This window comes from Spermophilus citellus (assembly GCF_964194105.1).
Source record: "Spermophilus citellus genome assembly, chromosome: 15".
Lineage (NCBI taxonomy): Eukaryota > Metazoa > Chordata > Mammalia > Rodentia > Sciuridae > Spermophilus > Spermophilus citellus.
In genome coordinates, this window is record NC_138195.1 from 45954586 (window position 1) to 45980231 (window position 25646).

General features: G+C 48.7%; 1 protein-coding gene and 2 long non-coding RNA genes across 3 annotated transcripts; 1 reads left to right on the forward strand and 2 right to left on the reverse strand.

The window, feature by feature from the left end:
• Nucleotides 1–3079: 3079 nt before the first annotated feature.
• Nucleotides 3080–5112, reverse strand: LOC308633888. Its single transcript, XR_014018893.1, has 3 exons — nucleotides 4220–5112; nucleotides 3453–3691; nucleotides 3080–3311 (listed from the first exon to the last, which is right to left on the reverse strand). It is a non-coding gene; the product is annotated as an uncharacterized lncRNA (long non-coding RNA).
• Nucleotides 5113–5393: 281 nt separating this feature from the next.
• Nucleotides 5394–7375, forward strand: DDIT4 (DNA damage inducible transcript 4). The gene is made up of 3 exons (XM_081267165.1): nucleotides 5394–5553; nucleotides 5671–5923; nucleotides 6188–7375. The coding sequence occupies exons 2-3, from the start codon at nucleotides 5731–5733 to the stop codon at nucleotides 6679–6681; spliced, it is 687 nt and encodes a 228-aa protein (XP_081123291.1). The 5' UTR covers nucleotides 5394–5553; nucleotides 5671–5730; the 3' UTR covers nucleotides 6682–7375.
• Nucleotides 7376–12118: 4743 nt separating this feature from the next.
• Nucleotides 12119–24556, reverse strand: LOC308634722. Its single transcript, XR_014019074.1, has 3 exons — nucleotides 24407–24556; nucleotides 20014–20226; nucleotides 12119–12258 (listed from the first exon to the last, which is right to left on the reverse strand). It is a non-coding gene; the product is annotated as an uncharacterized lncRNA (long non-coding RNA).
• Between the last annotated feature and the right edge of the window lie 1090 nt (nucleotides 24557–25646).

The window sequence follows — 25646 nt, forward strand, 5'->3', positions numbered from 1 at the left end:
TAACCTCGAACTCTACTGTTGAGCTACAGCCCAAGCCCCTGATTCCAATTATGAATCAGACTTGAAAGCCCCAGGCTGATGGAAGGATTACTGGGCTCTCTGGGCTTCAATGTCCGGTCTGTAGAAGTCAGTATATTTGTTCCTCAGGGTGCTCGCAGCTAACAAATTTTAAAAGCTTCTTTGAAAGGCTGCAATACATTGTATTGTTAGTATTTCCATTTCAAAAAGCAGCCTCATTTGCAAAAAGACTCCCCACTGAGTCTTTAACTCACCCTTCAGTAGAACAATCAAAATCCTACTTGAAACCCCTGGCTGGCGCCAGCTTTTCAAAAACCATCTTACTAAGCCAGGTGCATTTTATAATCTTGCTATTTTGACCAAGCTGTTTGTTGTTGTTTTAAGTAAAAGAGCCCGAGAAGGCCTGGGAAGACTTTTGCTGGCTTCTTGTCTCCACCTCCTACCAACACTCCAGCCTCTCCCGGCAGCCCTGACCCGCGGGCTCCCCACTCCACCATTACTAACCCCAGTCAGAAGTTTCCAAAGAGCTGAGAAGACACTGCAAGCCATGCAGGCGAGCTAGCTGGCCTTCGGGGGTTCCCATCTTGAATTCTCGGGTTCCCAGAATCACACCCCCACTCCAAGATCTGGTTTAACTTCCCAAACCCGACTGGGGCAATGTGCCAGACCGAGGCCCTGGGAACGGGTGCATGGGACAGGAACCGCCTGCACAGGGAGGGGCAGGTGGCCGGGAGGGAGTGCTCATTGACTCTAAATTGCAGGCTGCAGTGGGTCCCACGGGAATAGAGCACAGCCCAGAAAGAGGGTTTCTGCATGGTCAGGGCCCAGGACACAGAGGCTGGAACGTGGGGCTTGGTCACCAGCTCCAGAGGTCTGGGCTGCCTAGGCCACAATGACAGCCCACTCCTGCAAGGTGGCTGGTTAGTCTCCTACCAGGGTCACCTCAAGGTAGAGTCCATGTTGCGCATTGGGCAGTGAGTGGTAAGTGATCCCTGGAACACTACTCTCCAGAGTAAGCCACTCAGAAGCGGCCCCCAACGCCACCAACAAGAAACATAAACGTCAAAGATGTTTTGAGGGGAGTGACTGTTTGATGGGCACACTGTCCCCTTTGCGAGGACAATGATGTTTTGAAACTATATAGAGGTGACAGTTGCACAACATTTTGAATGTACTAATTGTTTACTTTTTTTTAAAGAGAGAGAGAGAGAGAGAGAATTTTTTAATATTTATTTTTTAGTTTTCAGCAGACACAACATCTTTGTTTATGTGGTGCTGAGGATCGAACCCGGGCCGCACGCATGCCAGGCGAGCGCACATCCCCAGCCCTAATTGTTTACTTTGAACTGGTTAATTTCCTATATGATCTTCATCTCAATTAAAAATATTTTGGCTGGGGGTGTAAAGCACTTGTCTAGCAGGTGTGAGTTCTGGGTTCAATCCCCAGCACAGCCCCCACCCCCAGTACCATTTTAATTCTTAAAGGGAAAGTCCTTTGTACTGTGTCACCTCTCCCTAGCTTCCTGGGTTGCTACCTATGTTCCAGATGGAAAAAACCAACTTGCTTAGAAGCCTTGCTTCCAGACCCCACCTGAAAAAGGAAATGTTCAAACATGTCCAAGGCCCTTGGCAGTGCTTGTCAGAAAGGGGATTGGAAGGTAGCATCAAGGTCCTATGAAGGGCCATCCCATTGGCCCGGCTAGATCCTGGCTATCCAGGTGTAGATCTGTGCAATTCTGGAAGAAGCCAACTTCGCGCTTCACCTGGCTATCCATTTATCCATTCATTCATTATTCATCCAAGGGACACTGACCCAGCCTCTACTAGGCACCTGGTACAGTGCTGGGTACTGCAAGATGAGCAGAACACTATCCTCGAGCATTCCAAGTGGAAACAATCATTAATAAGAGATATACACAGGGTGTGAGAGTGACTTGATGAGGACACCTAAGGGTGAAGGGTTGGGGTAGGGGCGCTGGTGGAAGCAGGTCGGAAGCAGGTCCAGGCAAGCCTGACCTGCAGCCAGCTTTGGCGGACGGCAGTAGGAGCGTGAGGGGAGAACACCAAATGTAAGTTCACAGGCTCTCTGAGGGCTCTGCAGAGGCTTGGTTCAGAGGCTAGAAGCTGAGCTGCCCTTTCCAGAAAGGCTCCCCGGGGGCGGGGGAGGAGGGGCAGTGTTTAGGGCAGGAAAGGGTGAGTGATGCAATGATAAAGGCTTTCCAGCTCCAGAGACCCTTCTCTCCATCTCCTCAGACAGGTTAAGGAATCCCTCTTCTAGGTTCAAAGGTTCTCCTGGCAGACCAGACATAGGGCCTTGTCCCCCTCTATCTCAGTGTGGATCACACAGGGGAAGACAAGTGAGCCCCCATCCTAAGCCTCTGTCAGTTCTTCTAGCAGGATTCTGTTTATCCTGGGACATACTCCCTCCTAGTCTGGGAAACACCTCCAGGGCCAGGACCTCGGTCCTCCCCACACCCACCCACACCCTCTTAAAAAGCAAGAGAAACCAGCCAGAGGGGGTGGTACACAACTCTGAGGGAGGCTGAGGCAGAAGGATCACAAATAAGATGTCATCCTGGGCAACTTAACAAGATCCTGTCTCAAAATTTTAAAAAGGGCTGGAGATATGGTTCATGGTAAACACATCAGTCTTCAGGATTGGAGAAAGGCGGTGGGGTAGGGAGAGGGGAGCAACATTTATGGATTTATTTTTTTAATTTATTTTTTAGTTTTAGGTGGACACAATATCTTTATTTTATTTTTATGTAGTGCTGAGGATCAAACCCAGTGCCCCATGCTTGCTAGGGAGCACTCTATCACTGAACCACAACCCCAGCCCGGATTTCTGGGGATTTTTTTAATAATTTTTTTTTGTAGTTGTAGATGGACAGAATGCCTTCATTTTATTTGTTTATTTTTATGTGGTGCTGAGGATCCAACACCAGTGCCTCACGCATGCTAGGCAAGCGCTCTCCCACTGAGCCCCAGCCCCAGCCCTACAGATTTCTTTTGAAAAGAAAATTACCCAGTGCCTATTAACATCACACTTTCCATTTTCGAGAAACTCTTTTATTAACAGTTATTAAAGAGACAGTGAATGAAAAAAAAAGATGCCGGGCACACCTCTAGGCATATAGTCCATGATGGTGTTTGTTGGATAAATGAGTGATTCCTAATAAACTGACCTTCCCCAACTGACTTTGGATACCTTTGCTCATTACTATCCGCTTAATTTTTTCTATTTTTCTTGGTTAATGTTCCAGATTTTTCTGATATATTTCTTTTCTTTTTTTCTGTCAAAAAGAAAAAAGGGAGAAAAAAGGAAATGAAGGGCTAGAGGTGAAGCTCAGGGTCCAGCACATGCTGTGCCTAGCATGCATCAAGCCGGGGTCCAAGCCCTGGGGTGGGGGGGAATGGAAGAAAAAGAAAACCACCTTAGTCTGTGCTCAGCTGGCCTGGTGTCCCCAGCTCAGTTAGCCTGGTAGGAGAAATGGATGTTACTCTTGTAGATTAATTCCCTTATCTCCTCTCCTGAGCAACAGGAAGACTCACTCACACAAGACATCCCCAACTCTTCTTTCCCCCTCAGTCATGGGTGATTTGCTCCAACTCCTCGTCCTTCATCTCATCACCTTGATCTGATGTCTTAAAGGCTCCCAGCAAGTGGTGGAGCCTAAAGGATAGAAAGAGGCATAGGAAGAGGTGGTCAGTGTTCAGGCCTTGGAAGCCTCAGGGCTAAAGACTCTTCTATTTAAGATGTCTCCTAATCTGGGGCCCCTGATTTTTTTCCCATAAATTTGCCCCCTAAAATGATTCTCCACCTGTAAAATGGGAGTAGGAATGCAGGGCTTGGATTGGGCCCTTTGCGGTACTAAGTCTTAGTTTGCCCCATGGTCAGTAGGTCGGACTATTTTTTAAAAAATATTATTTTTTAGGTGTAGATGGACACAACACAATGCCTTTATCTTTATGTGGTGCTGAGGATCGAACCCGGGTCCCCCCCGTGCTAGGCCAGCGCTCCACCACTGAGCCACAATCCCAGCCCCCATAGGTCGGACTTTTTTAAAAAAAAATAAATTTGGGGTGGGGGTGTGGTGGGGCTGGAGATGGCAGTGGCCTGACTTCTTTGGCATGTGTCACATGTCACGCGCAAGCCTGCCCTGGAGCGAGGCTCGTCGGTCTGATCTGGTTTGGCTCCTACCGGCGGTCCAGAGTGTCTGATGTAAGTTTGGTTCTCTCTTCCATCAGTGTCCGCGCGTCCCGGATTGATAAACCTTTAACGAATAAAGGTCGAGATCGTCCAAACCTCCTCCCACCCCCAGCAACCCACTGTCAGCCCTAGAGCATCGCTGCCAGGCCAAATTTCCTGTGGCCCCGCCTGAATGACGAAACCGGGGATGGCCATTGCACTCTCTGCAATGCTTGTCTGAGATATCGGTTCCCGGTTTGATGAATTCTGAGTCTTTTAGACAAAGCGGGGACAAAGGGCTCTAGGACCTGGCGGATGCCCCCTCTCGCCGCTGCAGGCGGGGGAGGCCGGGCAGCGCTGCTGTCGGTCCCTAGGGCCCACGGATGGGTCAGTGTGTTGGTCTGTTGTGGGTCCTTGTTGTCGGCCGCTGGGCCAGGGGGCAGGAGCCCAAGCCCAGAAACTTATTCCTCTGACCACCTACCCAAGGCTTCAGCAGTGCAATGGGAGCGGGTAGGACAGGGGACTAGGCTCGTTTGGGGGCACAGATCTCAAGAACCCATCCTCTGGGGCTCTAGGGTAACAGGCCGAGAGGCAAGTGGGACCGCGGGGAGCGGAAGCACCGAGCTCAGAGTTGCTCAGTCTTTGGATTCCACCCCCCATCCCGATCCTCTCCACGCAAGGACAGCGTGGAATACGTGCGCGAGAGGTGGCCGGGTTAACGTCTTCCCCCCGCGCCGCGGTCCCACAGGCATCCACTGTGAGCCCAGTTGTGCCTTTGAGTCTCAGGCTCCCAGATGCTAGGGGTGACTGTTTTTTCTGCCCGCCAACCCCCAAGTTCTCCAGTCTCCCTCGAGCTCGGTCACAGGCTACCCCCGCCCCCAGCAACGCGACCCTATAATAAACAAGTCTTTCCTTGATCCTCCCCTGCCGCGAGCGCCCTCAGGGACCTTGGCAGCTGCAGCCGCCGCGGATCCCTTCCAGAAAGGGGGAGTGGCCACGGCTCGGTGTTCAGCCCGGAGCGTTCCGGGGCTCAAGAGGGGCGGGGCCAAGCCGCTGTCACTGGGCAGGAGAGAACGTTGCGAACGTGCGCCGGGAGCCCATTGGCCGAGGTGGGCCACACTCCCGGGTCTGGATTGGGCCGCGGTGGGAAGGGGGCGTGGTCTCGCCGCTCTAGCCCTTATAGGCTGCTCTGCGCTGGTGCTAGGGATCTCAGCAGGCTAAGGGGGAGGTGCGAGTGGGTTGAAGGGACAGGTCTGGGCAGCGCTCCGGGGTTGGCACCAGTTCGCGCACCCATTCAAGCGGCAGGACACACTTGTCCCAGCAATTCTCGCTGACCGCACTAGCTGGTGAGTGGCTCTTCTGCGTGTACCGTTCTCTGCGTGGGACGGCCTCGGCGATACTGGTCCTAGCAGTCTTGTTCAGCCCCCAGACTGACCCTCCGCGGTGTCCCTCTTGTCTTTCAGCGGCTTCTGAGCTCCGGGATACTGAGCACATCAGCAAACATCCTGGCGTCTGACCTCACCATGCCTAGTCTTTGGGACCGCTTCTCGTCCTCCTCTTCTTCATCCGCGTCTCGAACTCCCACCCCAGATCGGCCGCTGCGCTCAGCCTGGGGGTCGGCGGCCCGAGAGGAGGGGCTAGACCGCTGCGCGAGCCTGGAGAGCTCGGACTGCGAGTCCCTGGACAGCAGTAACAGTGGCTTCGGGCCGGAGGAAGGTGAGCAGTGGGCTGGTGCTGAATGAGACGAGGGTCCGGGGAGGTGAGGAAGCACCGCACTGGAAGGGGTCACAACCATTTTGGTTTTCTATCATCCCAACAGGACCCAGATTGCCCGGGGCATGAGTATTGGAGTAGAGGGTATACGAATGCGGGGCGGGAACTGGGCAGAAGCTCAGCTTTCTTAGAAAAAAGCACCTCCCCCTCCTGTGTATCTTCTGTGGAAGCTGCTCTAATACCCTTCCTGGTGTGCTCCCCCTCCAGATTCGACATACCTGGATGGCGTGTCCCTTCCCGACTTCGAGCTGCTCAGCGACCCCGAGGATGAGCACCTGTGTGCCAACCTGATGCAGCTGCTGCAGGAAAGCCTGTCCCAGGCGCGACTGGGCTCTCGGCGCCCTGCTCGCCTGCTGATGCCCGGCCAGCTGGTGACCCAGGTGGGCAAAGAACTACTGCGCCTGGCTTACAGCGAGCCTTGCGGCCTGCGGGGGGCACTGCTGGACGTCTGCGTAGAGCAAGGCAAGAGCTGCCACAGCGTGGGCCAGCTGGCTCTCGACCCCAGTCTGGTGCCCACCTTCCAGCTGACCCTCGTGCTGCGCCTGGACTCTCGCCTCTGGCCCAAGATCCAGGGGCTCTTCAGCTCTGCCAACTCTCCCTTCGTCCCTGGCTTTAGCCAGTCCTTAACGCTGAGCACAGGCTTCAGAGTCATCAAGAAGAAGCTGTACAGCTCAGAGCAGCTGCTCATTGAAGAGTGTTGAACTTCGGCCTGGGTGAGGGGCACAGTGCCCCCCACGGCAGAGGCAACGGAACTTTTGGGGTGGAGACCAGCAGTCAGGGGCTGAGGGACTGATGCCTATGTTAGAAGACTGACAACAGCCACCTGAGGGAAAGAGATGGAGGTGGGGGACTAGTGTTTCCTGGGAAGCTCATGGGGTCTTGCACAGGTGGCTCCCCAGTGGGGCAAATGCCCCTCAGTACTGTAGCATGAAACAAAGGCTTAGGGGCCAATCAGGCTTCTGGCTGGATGTGTATGTAGCATGTACCTTGTTATTTTTATTATTACTGACAGTTAAAACAACAGTGGTGTGACAGAGGCAGGAGGGCAGCTGGGCTGCTCTGGCCTCTGAGGGTTGTGTGTTCATGGTAGTGGCCAGGAGGGAGGGGGGGAGTTCTTGGAGGTGGTTTGTATCATGGTCTGAAGGGACCAAGTGTGTTTGTTGTATTTTTTTTTTTTATCTTTTTGTTTTTCGGATTGGAGCTTCACTACTGACCTGTTCTAGGCAGCTATCTTACAGACGCATGAATGTAAGAGTAGGAAGAGCAGGTGTTGGGATCACTTGAGATCTTTGACACTTGAAGAAAAAAATACACCTGGGAGCTGCATCCACCCCATCCCTACCCCTTTCTGGAGAGTTGAACTGTGAGGGGATGGGGCTGAGTGGGGCTGGAGAGTTGAACTGTGAGGGAGTGGGGCTGGGGGCTGGAACCCCCTCCCCCAGAGGAGTGCCATCTGGGTCTTCCATCTAGAACTGTTTACATGAAGATACTCACTGTTCATGAATACACTTGATGTTCAAGTATTAAGACCTATGCAATATTTTTTACTTTTCTAATAAACATGTTTGTTAAAACAGTTGGTTGAATCTCATCAGTGTCCCGAAATGGAATGGAGAGGGATGGATTCTGATAAAAATTAGGTTTCATCAGACTCTGGGGTCTACCTCCAGTCCTTTCCAGGGCTGCCTGCCAGCCTGGTAACAAGTATATGGACTGCGCTATCTGTGCCAGGAACCCTGGCTCCCTCAGCTCTGTGCTGGCTGAAAGCTACCAGGGGAACGTGCTGGAAAGCACCCTGAGGTAAGGGGTGAGTCAGACCTCCCTGGAAGCCAGTCTCAGCAGGGAGAGTTCACCTGACTGCCTGGGTTAGAAGGTCCAGGCACAAAGGCCTCCTGAGCCTAAAGTCCCAAAGAAGAGAAGTTTTCTTCTTGTGAGAAAAGTCACAGTTCTATTTGGTCTACAGAAATTAAAATTACAAATTTAATATCTGGATAGGAAAAGGTCAAAAGGAGGAGTTTGAAAAGGACTGCTTAGCTCAAGCCTTGCACTAGACAAGGAACTCTGGGCTCAGAAGGACTGAGTGGCCTCTGGGAGGAGGTGTGGCCCAGACAGGTGTGGAACCACCAACACACAACTGTAAGACAATGCCCTTGGTGACTGACTCCTGCACTCTCTGGGCCCCTATTTCCTTATCAGAGAAGTTGAGATTGGGCCAGCTGAAGGCTACAGCCCTTCCCACTTCTCCCTCCCTCCCACACCAACTGGCCCCTGGAGAGTTGTTATCGCCTTTGTTTCTCTTCCTGGTCCCAGACAGGCCCTGTTTGCCCAAGACTATAAAACAGTGGTTCTACCACTTGATTGTGGAGTCAGATTGCTCTGGGCCCTGGGTAATGCAAGCCTGAGGGGAGAGTGGGGCCCCAGGAACATAGGTTTTCAACAGGGATTCTCCTGAACTTTGGAATAGCTTAGAAGACTCACACCTCTTTGGTAAAACTGCAGGAGTTTTTCCCCCAAATGAATGAACTTGGGTTAGAATTAGATTTGCAAATGGATGGTGATGACTACACAGAAGGTGCACAGAGCATATAGTTTTAGGAAGGCCTCACACCAGCATGCTTAGTTCACTCTCCTAATAGCCACCCTGTGGAGGGAGGGGCAGGGGGTTATAGTATTTTACAGATTAGTAGAGGCCCAAGTCCTTGAATAGCCATCTTCTTGGACATGGGCTGACCTTGGCCATTTAGCTTGTTGGGTTCAGGGCTGAAAATGAAACAGGTGGAGCACTTGGGTGGTGTCTGAGAGGTACCTGCTTTCCTAGTTTCAAAAGAGGAGCAAGGAAGATCATGGCCTATTGTCTCCTAAGAGTCTTGCTGGTGTTTGGAGGCAGGAGCTGGAAGGCTCCACGATCCCTTTCCAAGCCATGGAGGCAGCTGAGCACACTCTGCTCCTTTTTGGAGACATTCAGACTGAGACAGGGGTGAAGCATGAGTTCCCCCAGAGAGCTCAACTAGGATGCTCTCCTGGAGCCAGATGGGCTTTCCTTGTTCTCACAAGGCCTGAAAGTTTCCCAAGCAGGACAGAAGGGTGCAGAGAGAGAGCCATGAAGCTTAGGTTTCACAGCAAAGGAAAGAAGCTTGCTGAAGCCTAACCCAGTTAGGCCTAGGTCTCCTATAAAGTGGCAGGGAGTTTTGCCCCAGGTGTTGGGCTTCCTAAGAGAAGATGAGGCAGGCTCCTTTGTTGCTTCACCTGAAAGTAAATAAAATTTATAGACTTGCACCACATAGCTGGGCCTGGTAGAGCACACCAGCAATCCTAGCAACTGGAGGCAGGAAGATCATGAGTTCAAAGCCAGCCTGGGCATCTTAGTGAGACCTTGTCTCAAAATAAAAAATAAAAAAGGCTAGGGATGGGCTGGGGATGTGGCTCAAGCGGTAGCGCGCTCGCATGCCATGCGTGCGGCCCGGGTTCGATCCTCGAACCACATACAAACAAAGATGTTGTGTCCGCCGAGAACTAAAAAATAAATATTAAAAATTCTCTCTCTCTCTCCTCTCTCACTCTCTCTTTAAAAAAAAAAAAAAAAAAAAAGGCTAGGGATGGGGCTGGGGATGTGGCTCAAGCGGTAGCGCACTTGCCTGGCATGCCTGCGGCCCGGGTTCGATCCTCAGCACCCCATACAAACAAAGATGTTGTGTCCGCCGAAAAAACTAAAAAAAAAAATAAATATTAAAATTCTCTCTCCTAAAAAAAAAAAAAAAGGCTAGGGATGTAGCTCAATGGTAGAGGGCCCCTGGGTTCAATCCTTAGCACTACACACACACACACACCCCTTACACAGAAAATCCAACTTAGGAAAATGCTTTCAGAAATTGTTCTATTTGAACTCCCATTGTATACGATTCCCTTTTATATTTCTATTTCCATTTCATCATGTTACTGCTCTAGAACTTTTAATAGCTTCCACCAGATTTCACTGTCTGCCTTTCAAACCTTTGGCAGTTGGCCCTGTACTTCCTACCCAGGCTTACCTTCCACCACTTGTCTTATTTTGGTACAGGTTAGCATGGTCTGCCTACTTCCTTAATTGCAGACTCTTCTGATTTTAATGCTTTCCCCAGAGATGCAGTTGCTTTGCTTTGCTTGCAAACCCTGCCCTGCTTTTAATGCCCAGAGCAAGCTACAGCCCTTTTATGACTCAACTGACCCCTAGCCATCTTTATTTTTCACCACAACAGTGTTAAAAACTTGGCAAATGTTTGGTTGTTTCTTTTTTTGTTTGGTTGGTTGTTTGTTTTGGGTAGTGGGGATTTAACCCAGGGACATTCTACCAATGAGTAATATCTCCAGTCCATTTTTTTTTTTTTGAGACAAGTTCTCATTAAGTTGCCCAGGCTGACCTCAAACTTGCAATCTTCCTGCCTCAGTCTCCTGAGTTGCTGGGATTATAGGCATGCACAATCATGCCTGGCAAAAAAAAAAAAAAAAAAAAAAAACTTGGCAGTTTTCTGATATCACTGTAGATGCTTGTTTTGCATCCCTGCAGCTCTGTGGGATACCCTTACATTCCCCTTGGGCCTGGCACATAATAGTCAACTCAATATTGGTTATCTGAACCTTCAAGCATCGCATTCTCCCTAGGCTCAGAAAACATAAGAGTCCTCCTTCAGCTTCAGACTCTCAGGCTAAGGCAAGAGGAGGGAGGGTAGAAACAGTTGAATCCCCGCCCCCATTATGTCTACTGACTAATTTAGAGGAAGATTGAAGGCTGAGGTCTTGGAGGGAGGTAGTGTCCTTAAAGTCACATGTATTAAGATTAGGGAAATCTGAGTCTGAATCTTGGTCCAGACATTTCTTAGCTGATAATCTGGAGCAAGTCACTTTACCTCTGTAAGCTTCAATTTCCTCATTTGTAAATGAGGATAATAGTGAAGATGTTAAAGAAGGGCTAGCTGGGGCAGAGGAGGCTACTGGTTGGGCAGTGGCCTAAGTGGTGGTAGGGCTGGCTGCAGAGTAAACATCCTTTAATAGGATCCTCCTCCCCTGACCCTGTGGCTCCCTTTTCCTCTGCTCTTGCTTTTCACTAACATCTTTTCAAAAGTCACCATCATGGGGCTGGGATTCTAGCTCAGTGGAAGAGCGCTTGCTTAGCACGCGTGAGGCACTAGGTTCGATTCTCAGCACCACATAGAAATAAAATAAAGGCCCATCAACAACTAAAAAAATTTTTTTTTAAAAAAGAAAAAATGTGAAATAAAAACGATTGCATTAAAAAAATAATAAAAATTAAAAAAATAAAAAAGAAAAAATTGGGGCTGGGGATGTGGCTCAAGCGGTAGCACGCTCACCTGGCATGCGTGCGGCCCGGGTTCGATCCTCCAGCACCACATACAAACAAAGATGTTGTGTCCGCCAATAACTAATAAATAAATAAATATTTAAAAAAAAGAAAAAATTATCTTGGGCTGGGGTTGTAGCTCAGTGGTAGAGCACTTGCCTAGCATCTTTGAGGCACTGGATTCAATTCTCAGAACCACATATAAGTAAATAAATAAAATAAAAGTCCATTGACAACTTAAAAAAAAAAGGTCACCATCTTAACAACAATCATGTCAACATATGACCTCAATACTTTTTTTTTCCCCTGATGCTGGAAACTAAGCCCAGGTTCATGTTCTGCGTCTGAACCAGACACCTTGCCCACCCAGCCTTTATAAATTCTTATGAAAACATTGCTTTGGGGGAACAAGCCAGACAGCCACATATCTAAACTGTGTCCTTCTGAGTCGGACACATATTAAGTGTTGTGTATAAGGCTCCTCCGACTGCGCCTCATGTTTCAGAAGGAAATGCCAAGGCTCAGGGTGGCTTAGGGAGTGGGCCTGCAGGGCTAAGCTGGGAAGTGTAATCTCCTACCACCCAGGTCTCTCACCTAACCTCCAAGCCCTCCTGATTCCCCAGCTCAGGTACAATCTGGGTCAGTATCCTGCTTTTGCTGCTAGAGGCAACCAAGTGACAGCTGGGACACCCCAGCAGAAGGCTGAGGAAACATGGGGCACAGAAGTCAGGCCCAAAGAATGGATCGTTGCAGGATGCTGTAATTCTCTTAAAATGGGGGTCTCTTTATGAAGGAATCAAATGAGAAAGCAGATTGTTAAACTCCATATATGTCCATGCAAAGGACCAGCTGAGAAATCCTCATCTCCATCCCAACCATCGGAGGCTTCATGGCAACTTCTGGGGCAACAGATGCAGCCTGTGGCCATTTGTTGCTGGTGGCTCTAAAGGCAGAGATTGGTAGACTGTCATTTCTTTCTTTCATTAATTCATTCAAACTACATATAACTAAATGGGTCCAAGGGGACTCTAAGGAAGCTGATATTAAAATACCTTCCCCCCACATACAGACACACACACACACACACACACACACACACACACACACACAACTGTAGGTCATAAAGAAAAGAAAAAAAATAGCAGGCACTCAATTTTCTTTATCTCTGAATCCCTAAGAAAAAATTTCCAAAAAATTTAGAGTGATTAAAAGTATAAAAAAATGGCCAGCTGCAGTGGTGCACACATGTAATCCCAGCTACTCAGGAAGCTAAGGCAGGAAGATGGCAAGTGGGAGGAGGACAGTTTCAGCAATTTAGGGAGACCTTGTCACAAAATAAAATAAAAAAAATAAAAAGGACTGAGCAAATTTTGGGTCAATCCCTGGGACCAAAAGCTCTGTGTGTGTGTGTGTGTGCGTGTGTGTGTGTGTCTGTGTGTGTGTGTGAAATGAATTGAAACTAATTCAACTTACACTTAAAATTGATGAGTTTTGTTGAATGTAAATTATATCTCACTAAACTTGAATTATTTTTGGCGGGAGGAGGGGTAGGGTGGGGGGGTGATACTGGGGATGGAATCCAGGGCCTTGTGCATGCTGAGAAAGTGCTCTACCGCTAAGCTATACTCCCAGCCTAAAAAAAAAAAAAAAAAAAAAATTTAAGTACATCTACATACAAACTCATACAACTACAGTCATTTGATCCTTGTTAGGTGCCAAAACATACACTGGAGAAAAGACAGCCTTTTTTTTTTTTAACAAATAGATAAGATAAAATAAAATAAAATAAAATAAAAATAAATAAATTGGAAAACTGGGTATCCACTTGTAGAAGAATGAAAGCAGACCCTGAATAAAAATCAACTTGAAATGGATCAAAGACCTAGGAATTAGAAAAGAAATCATGCAAGTCCTAGAGGAAAAAGTAAGGTCAGCACTCCAGCATACAGCCATGGGCAATGACTTCTTGTTAGGACCCTCAAAGTTCAGGAAATAATGCCAAGAGTTAATATACAGGATGGCATCAAATGTAAAAGTTTCTGCACAGCAAAGGAAACAATTAGGAATGTGAAGAGAAAACCTACAGAATGGGAGAAAATATTTGCTAGCTACTCTTTTGATATAGATTATATCTAGAATATATAAGGAACTCAAAAAAATTTATACCAGCCAGGTACAGTAGTGCATGCCTATAATCCCAGCAACTCCAGAGGCTGAGGCAGGAGGATCACAAGTTCAAAGCCAGCCTCAGTGACTTAGTGGAGACCCTTTCTCAAAATTAAAGATAAAAAAGGTTGGGGGGACTGCAGTTGTAGCTCAGTGGTAGAGCACTTGCCTAGCATACGTGAGGCACTGGGTTTAATCCTCAGTACCATATAAAAATAAAATACAGATATTGTGACTACCTACAATTTATATATATATATATATATATATATATATATATATATACAATTTATATATATAAAAAAGGCTTGGAATGTGGCTCATTGGTTAAACGTCCCTGGGTTCAATCCCCAGAACCAAAAACAAAACTAAACAAACAAATGAAAAATCTTTACACAAATAAATCAATTAACCCAATTAATAAATGGGCAAATGAACTAAACAGATACTTCTCAAAGAAGAAATATAAATGGTCAACAAATATACGAAAAAATGTTCAATATCATTAGCAATTCAGGAAATGCAAATCAAAACTACACTGAGATTTTCTCTCACACCAGTCAGAATGGCAAGAATACAAATAAAAAATGCTGGAGAGAATGTGGAGGGAAAAAAAAAAACATTTTTACACTTTTGGTGGGACTATAAATTAGTAGAATCACTATGGAAATCAGTATGAAGGTTCCTCAAAAGACTAGGGCATGGCACCACCATATGACCCAGCTATACCACTCCTCAATATTTTTTCTGAAGAATTAAAGTCATCATACGACATCGACACATGCATGCCCATGTTTATAGCGCACAATTCACAATAGCCAAATTCTGGAACCAGCCTAGGTGTCCATCAATAGATGAATGGATAAAGAAAATGTGTTTTATATATATACACAATGAAGTTTTATTCAGCCATAAAGAAAAATGAAATTTGTCATTTGCAGGAAAGTGGATGGAACTAGAGACCATTATGTTAAGTGAATGAAATCAAACTCAGAAGGTTCAGGGTCATAGGTTTTGTCTCCTATGTGGAAGCTAGAGAGAAAGGAGGTGGAGACAAGATTACATGAAAATCAAAGGGAGATCAGCAGAGGAAAGGGACCAACAGTGAGAGCAGTGAGAGGCAGGGGTGGGGGGTGGGGGTGCTGGGGAGTGATATTGACCAAATTATATTGTTAGATTGTGTATTGTGTGTGTATATGAATATATAACAATAAATCCCATCAGTAGGTATAACTATAACACATCAATAAAAAATGGGGGGATAAAATAAAAATAAATAAATTGGAAAAAATGGGATATATACATAAAAGTTAATTCAAAGGGGATCACTGGGCTAAACAGAAGAGCTAATATAGGAGTAAATCTTCATGATCTTGGATTAGTCCATGATTTATAAGATAGGGCATCAAAAGTACAAGTGATAAAAGAAATGGAAGACAAGTTAGATTTTATGACAATTTAAAATGCAACTACTTGCCAGGCTCGGTAGCGCATGCCTGTAATCCCAGGGACTCAGGAGGCTGAGGCAGGAGCATTGAGAGTTCAAAGCCAGCCTCAGCAGTGGCCAGGCGCTAAGCAACTCAGTGAGACCCTGTCTCTAAATAAAATACAAAATAGGGCTGGGGATGGGGCTCAGTGGTTGAGTGCCCCTGAGTTCAATCACTGGTACTCAAAAAATTAAAAAAGAGGGCTGGGGATGTGGCTCAAGCGGTAGCGCGCTCGCCTGGCATGCGTGCGGCCCGGGTTCGATCCTCAGCACCACATACCAACAAAGATGTTGTGTCCGCCGAGAACTAAAAAATAAATATTAAAAAAAATTCTCTCTGTCTATCTCTCTTTCTCGCGCTCTCTCTCTTTAAAAAAAATAAAATAAAATAAAATAAAAAAAGAAACTACTTGGGAGCTGGAGGCAGGAGGATCGCTTGAGCTCAGGAGTTCAGGGCCAACACAGCGAGACCCTGTTTCAAAACAACAATAGTAGGTGCTGTGTTGTGGACCCAATCTATAAACAACGAGGGGGCAGGTCCCTTGAGACAGACTGAGAACTGCACATTCCACATGGGGCTACAGAGAAGGCAGGCTCGGAGCTGGGGTAGAAAATAACTCGCATTTAGCAGAGTGCTTTCCAGCTTCAGCTCACTCACCATATCACCAACTCCATGAAGTAGATATTATTTATTTATTTATTTATTTATTAGCAATGATTGAACCCAGGGGAGCTTAACCACTGAGCCATACCCCTAGCCCATACACACACACACACACACACAGATATATATATATGAATATACATAATTTTTTTAAAGAGAGAGTGAGAGAGAATTTTTTTAATATTTATTTTTTAGTTATCGGCGGACACAACATCTTTGTTTGTATGTGGTGCTGAGGATCGAACCCGGGCCGCACGCATGCCAGGCAAGCGCGCTACCGCTTGAGCCACATCCCCAGCCCATATATAAATTTTTAATAACTTTATTTTTTCAACGTGGTGTGGAGGATCCAATGTAGCACCTCACATGTTCACACATGCTAAGCAAGTGCTCTATCATTGAGCCACATCCCCAGCCACTGCCTTTTTTTAAAATATTTTTTTAGTTGTCAATGCATCTTTATTTTATTTATTCATATGTGGTGCTGAGAATCCAACCCAATGCCTCACACATGCTAGGCAAGCGCTCTACCACTGACCCACAACCCTGCCTCCGGCCCTTTTTTTAATATTTTACTTAGAGACAGGTTCTTACTGGGTTGCTTAGAGCCTTGCTAAGTTGCTGAGGCTGGTTTTGAATTCTCTATCCTCCTGCCTCAGCCTCCAAAGCCCCTGGAATTACAGGTGTGCACCACTGTGCCCAGTTAATAGATATTATTATGATGATTCCCATTTTACAGATGAAGAAACCAAGAAACACAAGGCTACAAAACAAGCTTGGCCCAGGGGTGGAGAGAGACCTGTGGTTTTGCCTTTGTCCTTGTTTCTTCATCTCTGGACCTAGAGGGTGGGGCTGGGTGATATCTAAGAGTGATTCTTTTAGGCAGGGGTCAGCTGCCAGCTGCCCCTGGCTGCCACTTTTCCTGAGAGCCACCGGGTCACTCTCCCCAGTCCAAGCCTGGGGTGGGGGTGGGGAGCAAGAACAGAGCCGCCTTGCAGGTCACTGAGTAAATGCTTGACTGCTTTCTGGGGCCAGTCCAAGTCTGGAAGGAGGACTCTCAGAAGAAATTTCCACGGCCCTTCCCCCAGAAAGGGATTTTCCATTCTGCCTGGGCAGACATGCCTTCTGTGTCCCCAGAGTGGGGCTCTGGCCAGCCACAGGGCTTGTCAAGTGGCTCTGCCCCGTTCAGGGAGGCGTGGGAGACCTGATTCTGTCCTGCCCTGGGAAAGGGGAGAGTTTGTTGTGGGAGGCAAGACTGACCTAGAAAGAAGCAAAGGAGAGGGGGTTGGGCGAAACGAGGGTGGTGTAGAACAAAGTGGTCAGTCTAGAAGAAGCCCAGAGAGGGACCAGCAGGGGCAGGAGCCATCAGAGGAACTTCCTAGAATAGGGCTGGAGGGGCAAAGGAGGGGAGAGATGTGCGTGGACAGACGTGAGTGCAGATCTGGTGGAGGGGAATGATGTGGGCCAGTTTGACAAAGGTTGCCATGAAAACAGGGACAGTGCGGTGGCCAGGAGAGAGCTGGATGCAGGAAATGGAAAACATGGTGAGGTCTCTGCACCAGCCCTTCCCACTACCAGGAACACCCATCCCTTGGAGATTCGCCTTGTTGGCTCCTGGCCCATCAGGTTTAGCTCAGGTGTTGGGGTTCCCCGGGGAAGCTGCCCTGCTAAGGCAGCAACTCTCTGAGCGTCTCTGAGTTTCTGTTTCTCCAGAGCAACTGCGTAACTCTTGTCTTCGTTTAGTGGCCACCTAAACAAAGGCTAGGGCTCTTAAGGAATGCCCTAAGAGAAGAGGCATTATTGGCATGTTCTTTACCAAATTCCCAGGACCTGGGACACAGCAGGCTCCGTAAATATTGTTGAGATTCATTGTCTTGCACTTTAGAGTGTCATGGTAAAAGGAAGCTTATCATAATTTTTTTTTCTGAGTACCTACTATATTCAGGGAGCCTAACAAACATTATTTCATATTTCTCCAAACAACTCTCTGAGAGAAGTGCTACTTGTTTTATAGGTGAAGAAACTGAGGCTCAGATAGGTTGGTTAAGTTGTTCAAGGATACACAGTAACAGAATTTGAATCTTCATGATTAACCTCCAGGCTAGCACTGTGCAACAGAAATATATATAAGCTGTTTAAGAAATATATCATTTTCTAGTAGCCACATTGAAACAGAATCAGATGAAATCAACTTTAATAATACATTTTACTTAATCTGATATATAAACTACTATCATTTCAACATTAATCATTATAAAAGTATGAATGAGATATTTTACATTTGTTTGACTCAGCCTTCAAAATTGGGTGCCTATTATATGCTTAGAGCACTTGTTAAATTTTACCAGAAAATATTTAGAATCTCATAAAATTTGTAGTTGAAAAAGTAGATTCACATGTATCCAAGTTGTTCCAAGCATACATAAACATTTTCCCATAACTGAATTGAGCATCACTTTTTAAACCTTTAACGCAGGGCTGGAGTTGTGGCTCAGTGATGGAGCACTTGCTTAGCATGTGCGAGACACTGGGTTTGATCCTCAGCATCACATAAAAATAAGTAAATAAAATAATGGTATTGTGTCCATCTACAACTGAAAAAATAATTTAAAAACCCTTAATGTAAATAGATTAAAATTAAATAAAATTGAACATCTGGCCTTCAGCAGTAAGAGTCACATTTCAAGTACTCCATAGCTACATGTGTGTGCCAGCAGCACGGGGACTGGGTGGCCTGATTCTGGACTGCACAGCCTCACCTGGCATGAGGCTGATGAGTGGGAGAGGGAGACTGGCATCCAGGAGCCTGGTGGAGAGGGAATCTGGGCAGAGGAGGGACTGTGGGGGTGGGGCACTGAGATTCCCACTGAGCAGCCGGGCTGGTCCCTCACATGCGGAGGCATCCTGCAGGGTTCCCCTGGGTCTGGCAGCCTGTGCCACTAAGGTAGTGGTGGCTCTCAGACCACAGAGTAAACCAATGTTGGCTGCTCCCAGCACTTCAACCTCCTCCAACAATGACACCAAGGATGTGAACAGGCTCAGGTGGGGAATGGAGTGACCTCCCTCTTCCTTCCCCTACCTGACAGCTGCACAGGGGTCAGGTGTGAGGCTGGGTTAAACAATTCTGGAGTCAGTTGTACCAGGTTCCAATCCCACCTGCGCCAGTGCCTTGCTGTGTGACCTTGAGGAAGTCAAGTCCGGGCTGAGGGTATGGCTTAGAGGTAGAGCTGGCTTAGCACGTGCAAGGTCAAATCAGAAAGTCAAGTCCCCTCTCTGAGCCTCAGTTTCTTTCTCTGGGAAATGAAGGCAAATATTGGAATGCTGTGAGCCTCTGATGGTGTCTATAGAGAGTGCCTACCTCAATCAACTGAGTGATCAATGAATAAGAGTCTCCCCAGGTAGAGTTCTTTTCCTGGTAAAAACAGAAGAGGAATGTGTCAGATATGAGCTTAGAGGATGTGAATTAATCTGAATAGCTGGAGGTTCCTTCCTAGGGTTCCCTATCCCCTGCATGACACAGACCTGGTTGTCAAGAGGGAATTGGGATGGGGACCCGCCACTCCCACAGGCCCCAGGTGCCCAAGTGATCATGAGGTCAGAATGGCTGAGGGCCACCTTCCAGAAATGGGGAGGGTGACTCAAACTGAATCAGGATCAGGTGAGGTCACCCTGGTCCCTGGAGTTACTCAGAGTGACAGTGGTAAACGCCTGGCAGGAATGAGGGATGAATCTGGGCTCTAGGAAAGTAGGTGGGGCTGGAAGCCACCCAAGACAAGGAAACCATTGGGGCTGAGACTCCGGGTAGGCAGAGCATGGTCTGAGATCAGCAGACAGGGACTGGGAGGATATTTGGTTTATGGTTTTATTTTATTTTATTTTTTTGTACCAGGGAATTGAACCTAGGGGCACTTTAGCACTGAGCCACATCCCAGGCCTTTTTCATATTTTTTATTTAGAGACAGGGTCTTGCTGAGTTGCTTAGGGCCTATGCTAAATTTGGAGGCTGGATTTGAACTAATGATCCTCCTGCCCCAGCCTCCTGAGCTGCTGGGATTATAGGCATGCACCACTGTGCCAGGCCTGAGGCTGGCTTTGAACCTGTAATCCTCCTGCCTTAGCCTCCTGAGCTGCTGGGATTGCAGGTGTTGGCCACTGAGCCCAGAGATCTGTGTTTTATGAAGGTGGGGCATCTCCAACTGCCCTCTAAGTCAGTACCCCACTTAATCTGAAATCAGGAACCCCACTTCAACTCCACAGCCCTAAACTTTGCTGTGGTAAATTTTCCAAAGTGTGGGGGCCAAGGCAACCCTGAGCAGCCTCCAAATCTGTTAAACAAGTCTCCTTGTCCTACCACCTCGCCTTCCCCTTCCTATTACCCTTACCAGTACTGGTGGCCCTAGAAGTGGGACAAATCTCTGGTGTTCACTGCTGTGTCTCCAGGCTGTAGCTCAGACTCTGGCACACAGTGAGCGCGTGGGAGATACCTGGACTCAGGCCTGGGTGGGGAACCAGTAGTCTCAGTACTCAGGAGGTTGAGGCAGGAGGATCTTTTGAGCCCAGGGATCTGACACCATCCTGGGCAGCCCAGCAAGACCCTGTGCCAAGAAAATAAATTAATAAGTAAATAAAAAGAGATTGAAGTGTTGGGCTCTTGCTGCATTTCTAACACTCGTCTTATTTCCATATCCATAAACTGGGAAACATAATCACTGTGAAGAACCCAGGAGAACTAGGTCAGAAATCCAGAAGGATTACTCAGAAAGCTGAGGCAGGAGGATCGCAAGTTTGAGGCCAGCCTCAGCAACTTAGAGAGACCCTGTCTCAAGGTTTAAAAAAATTAAAAGGTCTGGGGTAGAGCATCCCTGGCTTAAATCCCCAATATCCCACTCCCCCCTAGAAAAAGAAAGCTGGAGGCTGAAGCGGCTGACCAATGGGCGGTTCTTCAGATGCAGGTCAATTAACGGAAGAGGAAACTGAGGCTCCAGGAAGTCATGCTGAAATGACCAGCTGAGCCCCCCATCACCTTCCACATCCATCCACAGGCCTGATGGTCCTTTTCTGGGATGTCTGGTGAAATTACACTCCCTTAATCCCTGGATTTCCATCCACAGGTCCTGAGGTGTGCCAGTCTGTCCCTGTCGTGTGAGGTGGCCTTTCCCTACTCATGTTCTGATGAGGATGGCTGGGCTCCTGGTGGTAGGGACGTGCTGGAAGATGGTAGACACAGCTGTCTCCAGTGTGGGGTCTACTGTCAAAGAATCAGGAGGGTGTGTGTGTGTGTGTGTGTGTGTGTGTGTGTGTGTGTTGACTATCAGTCCTTTAAAGGACACTTGCTCTAGTTACTGGGTGCTCCCCACAGCCCTGACACTTAGTAGTGCTCAAATGGATAAATGAATGAGTAGAAGGAAGGTGAGAAGGAAGAGAAGGTGGGGAGAAGAGGAGGGAGGGAGGAAGGAGGTCCAGCTTCTCATCCCTACTATGCGCTCCCTCCTGTCCCAGGACCCCAGTGGGTTCACCTCTCAGAGGGTCCAGGCAGGAGAACTCATCTGAGTTGAGTCCTGAATCTCAACATTCTTCTCCATAAAATAGAGATGCTCATACCACCCCCCTTGCTGAATTATAGGGCGGGTGGTCCAAAAGATGTGTGTGAATACACTTGTAAACCCATGTGCTAGGGATAAGCCCAGTGGGTGAGGGGTAGGCAGGGCAGGATCTGGAAAGAGGCTTCCTGCCTTCATGCCCCTGCTCTGCTGTTTGTAGACATTTGGCATAGTCCTTAACCTCCCTGGGCCTCAGTTCCCCCCTCTTCAAGACAGGAAGAATAATGATACCAATCTCATGAGTATTTGTGAGGATTAAATGAGATAATACATGTGCAGGGCACAGAGTAGGCACAATAAATAAGTTTCATGACAACAAAAGCCAGTCCTCCAGAAGGATTCTGTATCTATTTCACCCTAAACTGTGAATGAGTAATAAGGGGTACTTGTCCCCTCTCTCAGGCACATTTCAATCTCAACTGGAATTAAAGGAGTGGAATCCCATCTAATGAAACAGTAAATGAGAAACACAGGAGGTAAGGCCTTCCCAGGGCCCCTCAAAATCACAGGTGCTGCCTACTATAAATATGCTGTCTGGTCCGGGAGAGGGACCACGAAGGGGGGAGAGAACACAGTCCCAATCCCCAAGGAAACTCCCCTCTGTGCAGAGAAAAAGGAAGCAAAGGGTCCCCAGGGTAGCGCAAAACTCTGGCTAAACATACATGCATGGCCTTTGGCAGCATGGCAGATAGAGCCAGGCTGCAGCTACCAGAAAGGCTTCCAGGACCCTCCAGGGACCACCAGGAGGCAGGGCTGGAGGCGGATGGGCACGGGATGTGGTGAGGCCTGATGTGGTAGCAGCAAGGAAGGAGTGGGCTCTCTCTAGGGAGGGAGCTTCACTCTCCACTCTCCTAGGGGCTGAGCATGAGAATGCTGGCACCTGTAGTAAAGGCGAAAGGAGTCAGGCTGTGGGTGTCAGAGTCAGGCTGCCAGGGCTCCAGCCCAGCCCCCACCTCTCTCCAACTGTGTAACCTTGCAACCTCAGCATGGAGGGCACAGGTTGAGTTAGCAGCTGGCACCCACTTCCCATCTCTCTTATTCCTGCAACTCTTTCACCCCACTCATATAGTGGAGCCTGTAGGTGTGGGGCCTGTGACCAGACCTGCCAGTCAACTAAATTCTTCCTGCCCTAAACCTTTTATCAGTATGGTCCCATGTCCCCTACTGTCCAACTAGAGTGGATCCTGAGACCTGTGTTGCAATTATCAAAAAAGGGAGCCTCTTTCTACTGAAATAAAACTTGGGTTATGAATGTGTAGCCGCAGAGCACTGATCAAGCCCAAATACGACCCTAGGACAGGGAAGGCACAGTGGAGAGATTTGGAAAAAGGAGTCTTGGGGCTAGGGATGTGGCTCAAGCGGTGGCACGCTTGCATGCGTGCGGCCTGGGTTCGATCCTCAGCACCACATACCAACAAAGATGTTGTGTCCTCCGAGAACTAAAAAATAAATATTAAAAATTCTCTCTCTCTCTCTCTCTCCTCCTCTCTCTCCTCTCTCACTCTCTCTTTAAAAAAAAAAAAAAAAAGAAAAAAGAAAAAGGAGTCTTTCTGATATTTTTGGGTCTCCAGATCCAGCCATGCCTAGATTTTTCAGTTTAATAAGCCAGTAAGTTCCCTTCTTCCCATAAACCAGTTCGGGTCAGGCTTTGAGTCATTTGCATCAGACAGTCTGAAATTCCCATGGTGAACTTTCTTTCCCTCTCTGAACTTCTGGTTTCCTCATCTGCAAAATGGGAATGACAATGACAGTGTTTTGTTTTGTTTTTTTTCAGGAGAAAGAAAGGGTTGTTTCTGATTATTAAAAGGGTTGACCAGGGTCCAGCACTTAATATTACAGCCTAACACATGCGAGGGACTCAATATCAGCTTTTAGGTGCTTCTTAAGTGTCTGCTAATGACTAGAGGGCAATCAGCCCCAGGAGGTGAACTGAGAGGGAATCTGGCCTCTTATGGCTCTGTGGGGTTCCTGGAAACTCTGGAGGGCACCCTCTGTAGGGATCTGAACACCCTGCCTGACTCATGTCGGCCACAGGTTGGCACCAAAAAAAGGATGACATTTTGTTGTTTGAACCCAGGGCCTCACACATGCTGGGCGAGTGTCCTACAACTCAGTGACCTCCCCAGCCCTCAAGATTAGTTTTCATAATCCTCACCATTTAATCAGACCTATTTTAGAGATGAGGAATGTGAGTCTCAGATAATAACTTTTTTTTTTCCCCAGTACTGGGGATGAAAACTAAGGCACTTTGAAAGAAGTGACACTCTCTCCCCTCCTTTCCTTGAAGTGGGGGGCCAGGGTGGCTCTATCTTCTTTAATCTGATAAAGGGAACTTTGCCCAGGAGGCTGGTTTTCTCCTGTCTGATCTCTAGTAGTCAAAGCGCTGTCACCAGTTCCTGGCGGTTAACCCCCTAGAGAGCCTGACGCAGTTTTGTTAAAGGAAACCACCCAAGTCTCACAGCTTGGCACGAACCTTCCTTCCGGCCAGGCCAGGACGCCCCGGGGGTGGGGTGGGAACGCCACCTCCTACTTCCCCCCAGATAACCACCAACTCACGTCTGGGAATTGAGCCACCCTGGGCTTTTCCCACGTAGCTCCCTTGGGCCTCAGTGTCCTCATCTATACAATGGGGGTAAAGGTAGCACCCACCTCTTTCAGGGTCTTGTTTGGGTTTTATTTTGAGAGAGGGTGCCACTAAGATGCCCAGGCTGGCCTTGAACTGCCTCAGTCTCCCCAGCTGCTGGGATTACAGGGGCACTTCAGGGTTGTTTTGAGGGAATGATGGGGGAGAAGAGTCTTAGGGTGCTCACCACGGGGATCCGCACAAAATAACAGGTGTTTGCTCCTTCTCCACTCCTAAGAGGCGGAGAGGGGAAGGCACTTGTGCGCAAGGCCACCCGGCGGGTGCTTGCGGAGCTGGGATTCGAACCCCGTGCTGTGGGACTCCAAGCCCAGGCTCCTGCACCTCCCGGAGCTCAGCCGCATTTCCTAGTGGGATCCTCTCCCCCCCTCGCCCCCCCCCCCCCGCGTCCTTACAGCTTTTCCACCTCGGCCTCCTCGCCGCCCGCCTGGCCTTGGCCTCCCCCTCCTCGGCCCTCGGGAGCCTCCCGGCAGCGGCCCCACGGAGCCAGCCTCCCCCGCGGCGGGGAGAACCTGCCCCCTCGCGCGCCGTCACCTGGCTCGCGTCCCCCAGCGCCGCGCCGGGAACGTCCTGCGAGCTGCCGCCCCCGACCCCCGCTCCCACTGACTCTGGGACACAGTTTGATCGCAGCCCGCGGGGCTCTGAGGGCGGATCGCGTGCCGGCGGCCCTCGCCGCGCGGCGGGGAGCCGAGCCACCCGCTAATCCCCCAGCGGGGGTCTAACCCAGTCCGCTCTCGGTTGGTCCCTTCTGAGGGCGGAGGCGGGATCTCCACCCCTGTGGCCAATGAGGAGGCTTGCGGGGGCGCTCATCGGTTGCCATGGCAACAGAGCTGCACCTCGAGGCCTCCTCTGGGCGGAACCTCCTTTTCCCAAGGCTTGCCTCCCTGGGAACTGTGGCCCCGGTTTCATCGTAGGATGGGGTGGAGGTTAGAAGTTGTTCTGGTTGTTTCCCCAAAGAGAACCCAAGTCCTTAACCAACGCCCACAGCACAGAGGAGCTCCAGCATGCCAAAGATGGATGGCTAGAGGAGGGACCTGTTAGAAGGGACCCAGAGGGGCTGGGGATGTGGCTCAAGCGCTCGCCTAGCATGCGTGCGGCCCGGGTTCGATCCTCAGCACCACATACCAACAAAGATGTTGTGTCCGCCGAGAACTAAAAAATAAATATTAAAAATTCTCTCTCTCTCCTCTCTCACTCTCTCTTTAAAAAAAAAAAAAAAGGGGACCCAGAAACCCATGGCACTGCAAGGGCAGTCTTGGGTAAGACTGAGTCGGGTATTTGCTTTGCAAACAGATCAGGGCTTTCTGGCCAAGACCCACCCATGGCAGGGTGGGAACCAAGATGAGCTGAATTGTGGGTCTTGCACTGTCCTCTGTCCTGGACAGGAAGAGAGAACCAAGGGTTACCGCGGCCATTCCCTTGCCTCTAGGCAGCTTGCACTTGGTCTTAGGTATAGTCACATCCGTTGTTGGGCATTCATTAGCCTCATACTCTTCCCAGGAAAGAGGAAGGTGATCAGGTTCATTGTCCCCATTACACACACAAGGAAACTGATACCAGCTGGTAAAATAGCTCACCCCTTGGGCCCTGGGGCCTGACATTGAGCCCAAGCAGGGCTCTGGAGGCCTTTAATTCCCTGGTGCGGTGGCTTGTCCAGGAAACCCCTGTGCTGCCATCCTGATGTTGTCCACCCTTGCTGATGGGGCAGTGACACCAAGACCAACAGCATCTCATGTTTAATGAGGCAGGTGAGCTGGGTCAGAGAGCCCTGCCC

What these genes read in the sequence shown, in the direction of transcription:
- DDIT4 (XM_081267165.1), top strand. Translation starts at nt 5,731, where the DNA reads ATGCCTAGTCTTTGGGACCGCTTCTCGTCCTCCTCTTCTTCATCCGCG. An exon ending in TGGCTTCGGGCCGGAGGAAG is followed by an intron (nt 5,924 to 6,187) that starts GTGAGCAGTGGG and finishes CTCCCCCTCCAG; the next exon opens with ATTCGACATACCTGGATGGC.